This window comes from Staurois parvus, unplaced genomic scaffold, assembly GCF_062004578.1.
Source record: "Staurois parvus isolate SC_StPar_1 unplaced genomic scaffold, SC_StPar_1.0 ptg002575l, whole genome shotgun sequence".
NCBI classification, from domain to species: domain Eukaryota; kingdom Metazoa; phylum Chordata; class Amphibia; order Anura; family Ranidae; genus Staurois; species Staurois parvus.
In genome coordinates, this window is record NW_028320371.1 from 39,644 (window position 1) to 52,134 (window position 12,491).

General features: G+C 45.8%; 1 protein-coding gene across 1 annotated transcript in view; it reads right to left on the bottom strand.

The window, feature by feature from the left end:
• Positions 1-12,491, bottom strand: part of LOC149430625 (protein unc-79 homolog) — a 78,881-nt gene that overhangs the window by 19,917 nt on the left and 46,473 nt on the right. Inside the window, exons 13-16 of the mRNA XM_089666180.1 lie at positions 12,252-12,341; positions 11,990-12,165; positions 9,166-9,352; positions 4,269-4,466 (exon numbers count right to left, since the gene is read on the bottom strand). Of these exons, the coding sequence (XP_089522306.1) occupies positions 4,269-4,466; positions 9,166-9,352; positions 11,990-12,165; positions 12,252-12,341 (651 nt within the window). The remainder of the gene's footprint in view (positions 1-4,268; positions 4,467-9,165; positions 9,353-11,989; positions 12,166-12,251; positions 12,342-12,491) is intronic.

The window sequence follows — 12,491 nt, forward strand, 5'->3', positions numbered from 1 at the left end:
AATATATCTCGACTCTTCCCCAGAAGATTATGCCCTATCCGACTTGTACCAATGGATTGACCAACCACCTACAGAGGATGTCTTACATTACTACTCAAATGGAAAAGAGATCTTGGACTCTCGCTTTCAAATGTCCAACGAGACAATATCTTTTATTTTGCTTACAAATCATCAATAGTTATTAGGATACAAGAATCAGATTTTAAAATGTTATCAGGGTGGTATAGAATCCCTTCAACCCTAGATAGGTTCTATTCACGAGTCTCTTCCAGAAGATGGTGACATCAAAGGGACCTGGTTAAGGCCTTCTGGGAATGTTTCTATCTCAGGGGCTTATGGGATGAAATACAAAACTTTATAAAGTAACTGACCTGGTGTCAGGGTCCTGTCCACAGCAGAAGTTCTGGAAGATCTGGCATTTTTGCCAGTACTCTACATGGCCGCAGAAGTATACATCAGCCTCAGTCTGGTGCCAGACGGCCTTTATAAGGAGGCTCATCACTTCCTCTGGTTGCTGGATGATCTCTAGCTCCCCGTGCCCTGTTCCTGTTTCCTGTGATTCTGACTTGTGATTTCCTGTTACCGACTCGGCTTGCTCCTGGACCTGTCTACTCTGCCTTACCCCTGATCTGACCTCGGCTTGGCTTACGGATACTCTCTCTCTCTCGCTCCTCTGTGTATGACCTCGGCTATCCCATCTGACTACGTCCGCTCTGATTCCCACCTGGTACCTGACCTTGGCTTGAACCGACTGCCCAGTAAACATCTAAATCCCGGAAGGGCTTGCATACCACGCACAGGCGTCTCCTGTCTGCAGACCTATCTCCGTGCATCAGCTGTGCTTCTGAGTGGACCACCAACCAGCACTCCTACAGGTGACCTGTGCAACTTTGGGCCTGACTCCCGCTGTCCCACTCTCAGGGGAGTCCGGAATTTAGCCGCAAGGGAAGCCCTCTCTCCATTGGCCTCCATCACCAGGTACGTGATACCTGGGGAAGAAACCTGCGGCCTTTTTGCTGCATCTCATTCATCTATCTATATATAGCTACAAACACTTCCTGTTGATACATTTAATAAACGCGGCTAGAGCGTGCATCACAGCCAAATGGTAATAAATGCCACCCCCCACCACCACTTTAGCCATGCGGTCTCTGAAAGTCTAGGACTTATATACTACGAGAACTTTAAATACCACACGTAATGATCAAGGCAAGAGATTTAAGAAGACCTGATTTTTCAGGTTTAACTTTACCCACTCTCAGGATTATGGGAACGCCCATGCCAAACGGATAAGACACTCTTCTGTGGAACCTTAGGGGTCAAGTCCCATGTTCCTGGGCTGGTAAGGATAAGGCTCTCTGGAATAGTGGATGCATCTTCCTTTCCCCCTACACTCACCCCCACATTCCCTTACCATCTCTTCCCCCACCACCCAGGCCCCCTCTTTCTACTCTATCCCCCTATCACATCAGAGGATCCCCCATCACATCTACCCCATGACCTCCGTTTTAGGCTTTTCATCCCCTTTTATATGGAGAAGCCATAAAAACCCTTTTCCCTTATTAGGACCCAGAATCCCCCATTTTCCCAAATGGGTAAGAGAAATCCCCTTTTTTGCGGTGACTCTCTATTTTCTCTTTGAAAAGTTTTTAAACGTTCGGAGGAAGCAAAAGGTACCACTCAAATCAGCAATGCACATTATGCCTAAAAGCAAGGCCATGGCTTGATAGCTGATGATAATGGCCAATACTATATTGTTATTGGTGATAATGGCCAATGACATTGATGATAATGGCCAATGACACTGATGATAATGGCCAATGACACTGATGATAATGGCCAATGGCACTGGTGATAATGGCCAATGGCACTGGTGATAATGGCCAATGACACTGATGATAATGGCCAATGACACTGATGATAATGGCCAATGGCACTGGTGATAATGGCCAATGGCACTGGTGATAATGGCCAATGGCACTGGTGATAATGGCCAATGGCACTGGTGATAATGGCCAATGACACTGATGATAATGGCCAATGACACTGATGATAATGGTCAATGACACTGATGATAATGGCCAATGACACTGATGATAATGGCCAATGACACTGATGATAATGGTCAATGACACTGATGGTAATGGCCAATGACACTGATGATAATGGCCAACGGCCAATACTATGTTGTTATTGCCAAACAAAATGTATGCTGTGTTTCTACATATGTATGACTACATGAAGCCAAAGGCTCTAGGTCTGAAAAATGTGAACAGTTGTGCTGAAAAGTTTGCCTCCCCTTGGAGAACTGGTAATATACAGGATGGACTATGAGTGAGCAGGCTAAACCCATTTCTTGTATTTCTTATGGGACTCATATTCTGTAACTGGAGGTGATAACAGAATGGACCAATCATAAAACAGAACCTTGCAACAAGTAAACCAATGATATGCCCCCTGTTCAAAAGTCTGCCTCCCCTTAGTTCCTAATCCTGTTTGGCGCCCCTTTAGCATCAATGACAGTATGCCGTCTTCTCTAATAGTTGTCTATGAGGCCCCCGAATTCTTGCCGGTGGTAAAGCTGCCCATCTGTCTCGGCAAAATACCTCCAGGACATGCAAAGTGTTTGGTGGTCTGGCATGAACTGCACATTGGAGATCTCCCCAGGGTGGCTATGAAGGTCAAGAGACTGTGATGGCCTCTCCAGAACCTTCACATTCTGCTATAACCACTGGAGGGCCATCTTGGCCTTGTGCTTGGGGTCATTGTCATTCTAGAAAGTCCCAGAGTGTCCCATGCGCAGCTTTCATGCAGAAGAAAGAAAATTGTCTGCTAGTATTTTCCAATAACACACTGCATTCATCTTGCCATCAATTTTCACAAGATTCCCTGTGCCTTTACATCTCACCCCCCCCAAAACATCAGTGAGCCACCACCATGCTTCACAGTGGGGATGGTATTCTTGTCGCTGTTGACCCCTCTCCAAACATAGAGCTTATGGTTGGTTGTGACCATAAAGCTCTATTTTGGTCTCGTCACTCCAGATTACAGTGTGCCAGAAGCTGTGATGACCATTCAGCTCATTTTTGTTCAAGTATTATCGTCTTATTTCGCACCTTGAAACAACCGCACCGTCTTTTTCCAGAGCAGCCTGGATTTCTCCCGAGGTGACCTGTGAAGAGTTTATCTTTGTATCCCGAACATTTCTTCTGGCAGTTGTGGCTGCAATCGTCCTTGATCTACCTGACCTTGGCTTGGTATCAATAGATCCCCAAATTTTCCACTTCTTAACCTCTTCACGCCGGCCGCACACAAATGTGCAGCCTCCCAGCGTCTGGGCCTAGACGCCGAGTGGCCACACATTTGCGCGCAATTAAAAAAGGACATATGTGCCAAGAGCGTGCACCCTGAGCACTCCCAGCACACATGTCCGGTACTCACGGAAAGGTCCCGATCTCCTCTTTCGATTGGAACCATTCCTGATCATGTGACCGCCGTGACAGCGCTCACATGACCCTAAACCCCACCCTGCCTCCCGGCTTCTGGAACCCTTAAAGGGCCGAGTGATTGAACAGTACTGACTGGCATATTCAAGGCTTTAAAAATCCTTTTATATCCTTTTCCATCTTTATAAAGTTCCATTACCTTGTTACACAGGTCTTTTGACAGTTCTTTTCTGCTCCTCATGGCTCAGTATCTAGCCTGCTCAGTGCCTCCACGTGAGAGCAACAAACTCACTGACTATTTATACACAGACACTGATTGCAACTTAAAAAGCCACAGATGTGGGAAATGAACCTTTAATGGCCATTGTACCCCGTGTGTCCCCTTGTGTGTCTGTACCAAGGCCGAACATTCCAGGGGGAGGGAAACTTCTGATCCGAGGGTGGAGACTTCTGATCTGGGGGCGGAGACTTTTGATCTGGGCCATTTGGGGGATTTCTAATTTCATTGGGATTTAAAAAAGAGCCAAACATGTGATAATAAATGGCTTCACATCATCACTATCCTTCAATAATAGACAGCTTTTGGCAGGATCAGTCAGATTTTCAATATCAATGCCAAAATGTCAGCATTTCTGCCAGAGGAGGGAGACTTGTAAACACAACTGTATTATTATTGTACCATCTTGCTTTCCTCTTGAAGAAAAAAAAAAAACTGAAAAAAAAAGTTAGGTGCTACGACAAAAACATGGATTACAGCTTAGTAAATTGAACTTGTTAAGAATGGGGGCATCACCTCCTCTGACCCAGCGAGATCTTACATACCACAGTGTTGTGCGCCATCAGCTGGAGGACGCTGGGAGTGACGCGGCTCCAGAACTCCAGTGCTGTCAGGATGGCCGTGAAGCTGAACTCGTTCTGGTTCTGGACAGTTGGAGCGATGGCGGCCTGCTCGCAGTATACCGTCCACAGCTGGGCAAAGATGAAGGCGTGGAAGAGGGAGCACATGTGGAGCACCGAGGTCTGTCAGACACATTATACAGATATCAAGTTAGCAAATTAATACCTGAACACAATTCACATTTATCTTTTCAATTGCTTTTTTTTTAAATTTCAATTCTGCAAACTTTACTTTTTGAATGAACTTCAAATAAACAAATAATTCAGCAGCTCTAACAGCGAGGTGGTAAAACTTCACCCCCCAGGGCAGGCCTTCAGGGACTTGACTCCCCTACATGGGACCACCACCCTGGACCTGTATAGCACCCTACCGGTCCACAAGGCAATATATCATTGCACAGGGTCCTGTTCCAGGGAGCCCAGTGCCAACCAGCAACCTTATAGGCTGTCAGTGAGGGGTTGGGGCACCATTCCTCTGAGCACTGACCAGCCGTAGGATATGGATCTGGAAAAAGCTATTTTCATGCAGACAGCTACACAGACATGACCATCAACCACAGGCATGAGTGAGGATGTGCTCGCCCACATGGAAGAAAAATATATTTGAAATTTTGAAATATAGTTTAAAAATATTCTTCCCAAATATTTTAACATATATTGGAAATACTACAATTATGGCCGTATTCAATATACTTCAATATATATATATACTGTATGTTGAAATGCGGTCTTATTACAAAAAATATGAAAACCATGTAAAATATATATATTTTTAAAAATATTTTTCATACATTTTGTAATATATAAAAAAACACGTTTCAACATTCAGTATATACTGTGTATATATATTGTGGCAGTGCGGTGTCCTGCCACGGCCAAAATAAAGCTGAAAACCCTGGATTCTCAACCAGGCAGGTTGAGAGGCTCCAGAAAGTTGATGTATTGCAGAGGAAACTGGCTTTTCGATTTCCTCATTTATTCATTAAGTCTGTTTTGGGATCTGGAGCCAGGAGATTTCAAAGAGATCTGGGAGGGATGAAATCTCCAATCCGGGGTCCGTGTTTTGAGAACCCCCAGCACACTGAGTGCACAGGTGTGTGCAGGCCTTTTTATAGAGTCCTAACCATGGTTCTGGGCTCCACCGTGGCAAACGGAGTCAGGAGGGCTCCACCCCGGCAGAGAGGAGTCAGGAGGGCTCCACCCTGGCAGACGGGAGGTCTCTGCCTTGGAGTCAGGTGGAAGCCAGACTAGCTGTGTGCTAGTGGCTATAATTTGGGAAGAGTCTGCAGGAGACAGACAGTGAACTGCGTACAAGCCAGGAGGCTGAATCTTTGTTGGTATTGCTTGATGGTGGATACCCCTGCGTGGAAAGCATTTGTGTTGAACTTTTTCTTTTAAATAAAAGTGGGCAAAATAACCCTTAAAGAAGCGAGTTGCTGTGTGCTTTAACAAGAAGAGCTCTACCATTTGAAGCGAGTTCCCACTATATATATATATATATATATATATATATATATATATATATATACTGTATGTTGAAATGCGGTCTTATTACAAAAAATATAAAAAATATTTTTAAAAATATATCAAACCATGTAAAATATATATATTTTTAAAAATATTTTTCATACATTTTGTAATATATAAAAAACACATCTCAACATTCAGTATATACTGTGTGTATATATATATATATATATATACACACACAGTATATACTGAATGTTGAGATGTGTTTTTTATATATACAAAATGTATGAAAAATATTTTTAAAAATATATTTTTTTAAATATACTTTTCAGATTTTTTTTTTTTTACATATAAAAAAAGTCATTTTAACATATATTTTTTCATACATTTGTAAATGCATTCCAAAAATGTAGATTAAATGTATTTTTAAAAATATATTTTTCATATTTTTTGTAATAAGACCACATTTCAACATACAGTATGTATATATACAGTTGTGGCCAAAATTATTCAACCCCCAATGCTGTAAAGGGGTTTAGGGACTATAGTGTACATTTGGAATTGTATTCAGAATCAAATCCTACAAGGACGTTGTAACTACCCAAATGCAACTAAAATGACATCAATTGTTTATGTAATACAGTAGTAAATGGTTCTTATGTGGTTTCTTCATTGCCACAATTATTCAACCCCTTAAAGACTACCACTCTGAAGAACAGAGGTTCATACAGGTGCTTTCCATCAGGTATTGAAAACACCTGTGGATGTCACCGAGCAGCAATCAAGCATAATAAGCACCAATTAGGCAGCTTTAAAATGACTGTGATACTCAGCTCCTTCTAGACATTTACTGGTGTGGTTACAAACATGGTGAAGGCAAGAGAATGGTCCAGGAAGACAAGAGAAGAGGTGATTTCTCTTCACAGGAAGGGCAATGGCTATAAGAAGATTGCAAAGATGTTAAACATACCAAGAGACACCTTAGGAAGCATCATTCGCAAATTCAAGGCAAAGGGCACTGTTGAAACGCTACCTGGTCGTGGCAGAAAGAAGATGCTGACTTCGACTGCTGTGCGCTACCTGAAGCGTAGAGTGGAGAGAAGTCCCCGTGTGACTGCTGAGGAACTGAGAAAAGATTTGTCAGATGTGGGTACAGAAGTTTCAGCCCAGACAATAAGACGCACACTGCGTAATGAAGGCCTCCGTGCCAGAACTCCCAGGCGTACCCCCTTGCTGTCTCCAAAGAATAAGAAGAGTCGACTGCAGTATGCCAAAAGCCATGTGGACAAACCACAAAAGTTGTGGGATAGTGTTCTGTGGACTGATGAAACAAAATTAGAACTGTTTGGGCCCATGGATCAACGCTATGTTTGGAGGAGGAAGAACAAGGCCTATGATGAAAAGAACACCTTGCCTACTGTGAAGCATGGTGGAGGGTCAATCATGCTTTGGGGCTGTTTTGCTTCTGCAGGTACAGGGAAGCTTCAGCGTGTGCAAGGTACCATGAATTCTCTTCAGTACCAGGAGATATTGGATGGAAACGTGATGCAGTCCGTCACACACCTGAGGCTTGGGAGACGTTGGACCTTTCAACAGGACAATGATCCCAAGCATACCTCCAAGTCCACTAGAGCATGGTTGCAGAGGAAAGGCTGGAACATTTTGGAGTGGCCATCGCAGTCACCAGACTTAAATCCGATTGAGAACCTCTGGTGGGACTTAAAGAAAGCAGTTGCAGTGCGCAAGCCTAAGAATGTGACTGAACTGGAGGCCTTTGCCCATGAAGAATGGGCGAAGATACCCGTAGATCGCTGCAAGACACTTGTGTCAAGCTATGCTTCACGTTTAAAAGCTGTTATAACTGTAAAAGGATGCTGTACTAAGTACTAAGATTGAATGTCACTTGGGGGTTGAATAAAACTGATAATGCTGTGAGCACAGAAAAGACATTTGTGGTTATTTCATTATAACTGTTATGTTATATTTGTCTGACCTACAAGTGCCTCTTTAATGTAAATGTAAGCAAGATGACTGAATGATCAAAAGCAATGTCAAACTGGCCAAAACACTCAATTTCAGTGGGGGTTGAATAATTTTGGCCACAACTGTATATATTTATTGAAGTATATTGAATACGGCCAAAATTGTAGTATTTCAAATAAATGTTAATATATTTATGGAAGAATATTTTTAAAATATATTTCAAATATATTTTTCTTCCATGTGGGCGGGCACACTCTAATCACCCCATGTACATTAGCATTATCGGCACTGGCAGAACTTTAGGGGTTACAATGCTCCAGGAGGTCCGTGCGGCCTCCCTGTCACTTTAGGTTTTGTGTGTGGGGGAGGGGGGGGGGCAATTACAAGACCTGATCCCCTATATGGCTCTTCAAGCAGCTGAGAGACAGCTTCTCCCCCTTTTCCTCCTGCAGCTTTCAGCTGCTGCATGGCCCCAGCCCCCCCCCCCACAAATAATAAAAGCATTGAGGAAAATTTTTTTTAAAAATTTCAAGTAAGAATAGAAGAAAATAAATAAATAAATATGAGGCTCTGCTCACTTATGCTATCATATATGACCAGTGGTGTATTTAGGTTTTGTGCTGCACTAGGCAACACAAACATCCTCACCCCCCCCCCCCCCCCACAGAGAGAGCCTGACATTGACCAATAACACCCCTGCTTCCCACCCGAGAGAGCCTTCCACTACCACTGCCCCCCATACACCAGCCACCATCCCCCATGGCAACAGCTCCGGACATCCCTGAAAATGAGGGTCGGGCTGTGCATACACTGTCATGAAACTCGTAGCCTCTCTCAGAACCCACCAGGTCCCCATGCCACATGTGTTCTTTCTTTCATCCTTTCTTCTGAGGGGATGTGCTGCCCCCCTGAAAAATGCTGCCCTAGGCAAATGCCTTGTTTGCTTTGTGGTAGCAAAAAACTGAAGCCTTGCCTAACGGGGAAGGGTTGTGCCTAGGAGATCATGCAGATGCTCTGTGTCCCGTGAGGACTGACCAATGTGGTTACATAATATAGTTACATAGTTAGTCTGGCTGAGAAAAGACAAAAGTCCATCCAGATCAACTATTAACAAAAAAAAAAAAAGTTATAATCCTACACTCACAGTTGATCCAGAGGAAGGCAAAAAAACCCCAGCAAAGCACGATCCAATCTGCTCCTGCAGGGGAAAAAATTCCTTCCTGACCCCCCGAGAGGCAATCGGATATTCCCTGGATCAACTTTCCCTATAAATGTTATATCCAGTTATATTCTGTGTATCCAAGAAAGAATCCAGGACTTTCCTACAGCAATCCACTGAGCTGTATGTAATGCAGACAACACACAGTACCTTCGATTGTTCGGGGAATCCGATAAGAATCACAATGAGGTGATCAGCCACATGGGAGCCGGCATCTAGAGGAATCGGCATGCATGGAGAGGGCGAGTTTGGGCAGACCACGCCGTGGGTGAGCGACCCCAAGAGAAGCCACGACAGGAGGCGGATATGCGACACACACTCAATGAACTCTTTAGGCCTGATTCAAGAAGAATATACATTTTAAAATACAGAAAACGTTAAATAGAATGATTTGTATGACTGAAATAGCAATTAGACCACAGCCCAAGGAATATGTTCGGATTTGTCTGCGCCGTTCCATCCGCAGGAACCTTCTGTCTATAATATATGTAGATTCTAACTGCATTAACCAACTGAGATAAACTGCTTGTAACAGAACAATATGGAAGAAATGATTACATTAAAGGGTCAGTCCACCCAAAAGTGATTATTTACTGGCAGAGTGTAACACTCACCTTGTCCCTGGTCCAGCTCGGAGTCTTCTCACCAGCTGCCCCCTTAAAGTGTCTACCTGTGCCCTCTGTGACCCCTTAGACTTCTTTGCCTCCAGAGACTGTGACCCCCAGTGCACCTTTGTGACCCCCAGTGTCTTCACTGACCTATGCACTCCTATGATTCCAGTGGCTCTGTGACCCCTGTATAGTCCCTGATTATCCCTCTGGGGTCCAGTGTCTCCACTGACCTCAATGACCCCCGTGGGCTCTAGTGATCCTGATGATCCCTGGGTGTTCCAGTGTCCCCAATGATCCCTGTGTGCTCCACTGTCTCCAGTGTCCCTGATGATCCAGTGTCTCCAGTGACCCCTGTGGTCTCCAGTGTCTCCAGTGATCCTGATGATTCCTGTGTGCTCCGGTGTCTCCAATGATCCCTGTGTGCTCCACTGTCTCCAGTGTCCCCAATGACCCCTGTGTGACGCCAGTGTCCCTGATGACCCCTGTGGTCTCCAGTGATCCTGATGACTCCTGTGTGCTCCAGTGACCCCAATGACCCCTGTGTGCTCCAGTGTCTCCATTGACCCCTTTGTGTTCCAGTGTCTCCAGTGACCCCAATAACCCCTGTGTGACTTCAGTGTCCCTGATGATCACTGTGAGCTTCAGTGTCCCCAATGATCCCTGTGGTCTCCAGTGATCCTGATGACTCCTGTGTGCTCTAATATCTCCCATTACCCGTGTGATCCAGTGTCTCCAGTGACCCCTGTGGTCTCCAGTGATCCTGATGACTCCTGTGTGCTCCAGTGTCTCCAATGACCAGTGTGTTCCAGTGTCTCCAGTGACCTTAATGTGACACCAGTGTCCCTGATGATCCCTGTGTGCTCCAGTGTCTCCAGTGACCCCAATGACCCCTTTGTGACGCCAGGGTCCCTGATGATCCCTGTGTGCTCCAGTGTCTTCAGTGACCCCTGTGGGCTCCAGTGTCTCCCGTGATCCTGATGACTCCTGTGTGCTCCAGTGTCTCCAATGACCCCTTTGTGTTCCAGTGTCTCCAGTGACCCTGATGATCCCTGTGTGCTCTACTGTTTTGTGTCTTCACACATCTCAAGCATGCTCTTGTATTTCCTGGGCTGTATGTCTCCCCATGGAAACAGACCCCCTACCTCCGGTGCGTAGAGTACCTCTGGGCCAGAAAGTGTGCTCCAGTAACCCGTGTGCTCCCGTGTCTCCAGTGATCCCTGTGCATTCCAGTGACCCCTGTGTGCTCCAGTGACCCCATGATCTCTCTACATTACAGTGTCTCCAGTGACCTCTATGTGCACCAGTGTCTCCAGTGATCCCTATGCATGACGATATCCCCAGTGATCCCTGTGTATTCCAGTGTATCCAGTGAACCCGGTGATCCCTGTGCATTCCAGTGTCCCCAGTGACCCCTGTGTGCTCCAGTGACTTCTATACATTCCAGTGTCCCCAGTGACCCCTGTGTCTCCAGTGACCCATGTGTTCTCAAGTGATCCCTATGCATTTCAGTATCCCCAGTGATACCAGTGTCTCCAGTGACCCCTGTGTGCTCCAATGTCTCCAGTGACCCCTGTGTGCTCCAATGTCTCCAGTGACCAAAGTGTGCTCCAATGTCTCCAGTGACCGCTGTGTGCTCCAATGTCTCCAGTGACCCCTGTGTGCTCCAGTGACCCCTGTGTGCTCCAGTGTCTCCAGTGACCCCTGTGTGCTCCAGTGTCTCCAGTGACCCCTGTGTGCTCCAGTGTCTCCAGTGACCACTGTGTGCTCCAGTGACCCATGTGCTCCAGTGTCTCCAGTGACCCCTCTGTGCTCCAGTAACCCATGTGTGCTCCAGTGTCTCCAGTGACCCATGTGTGCTCCAGTGTCTCCAGTGACCCGTGTGTGCTCCAGTGTCTCCAGTGACCCATGTGTGCTCCAGTGTCTCCAGTGACCCATGTGCTCCAGTGTCTCCAGTGACCCATGTGCTCCAGTGTCTCCAGTGACCCATGTGCTCCAATGTCTCCAGTGACACCTGTGCACTTCTATGTCACAAAGTCACCACAGAGTATCCTGTGACTCCAGTGAGCACTGTGCACCCTCATATGTCTTCATGCACCTCAGACACGCTCCTGTATTTCATGGACTGCATCTCTTCCAGTGGATAAGGACCCCTGTCCTGACATACAGCTGGGTAGGTAGTGTCTTTGGTCCAGAAAGTGAAGGGAAATCTCCCTAATAGGACACAATAAAAACCCAACAGGTGTTCTAGCCATTTCCTACTCTATCCAAAGAACCCTCATCACCTTTGGAAACGCTTCATTGGTTTGCGGATATCCCATCTTCATGAATGTAGATTTCGGTAAGCCTTGTCCCGGCCCACTTACCCTTGCTGCATGGCTGAAGGCGGGTGATAGAGCCAAGGTAGGTATCGTATAACAGCCTTGTTGTCCCGGTGGTTTCCTCGGGTTATCTCCATTGCAGCTATTTGGGCGAGGCCGACTTTAAGGTGACCACCGAACGTGTCTTCATGTAAGGGCTGTGAGCACGTCTTCATGTGATTCTGCGTGACAAACATCAGACATGGAGACAGCGGCCTATGAGGTGGGAAAAGTCATGACTTACCGGTGCTCACAGGGTGACACTTACCTTCAGCTTGGTTAATGTATGCATATCAGCAATGAAGTCCAAAATCTCGGCGATGTATTGGCGCGTGCACTCCATGGCGGCCGTCCCACACTGCAACACAAATCATCCCGTCATATCCCGCTCTACGACTAAGAACGTGGGAGCGTCAGGCCAGCATGTACCATGAACACGTTCAGTACATATTCCCACACATTTCCTATTGGTCGACTCTACAAATGCTGCAATCACAGATAAATTCTT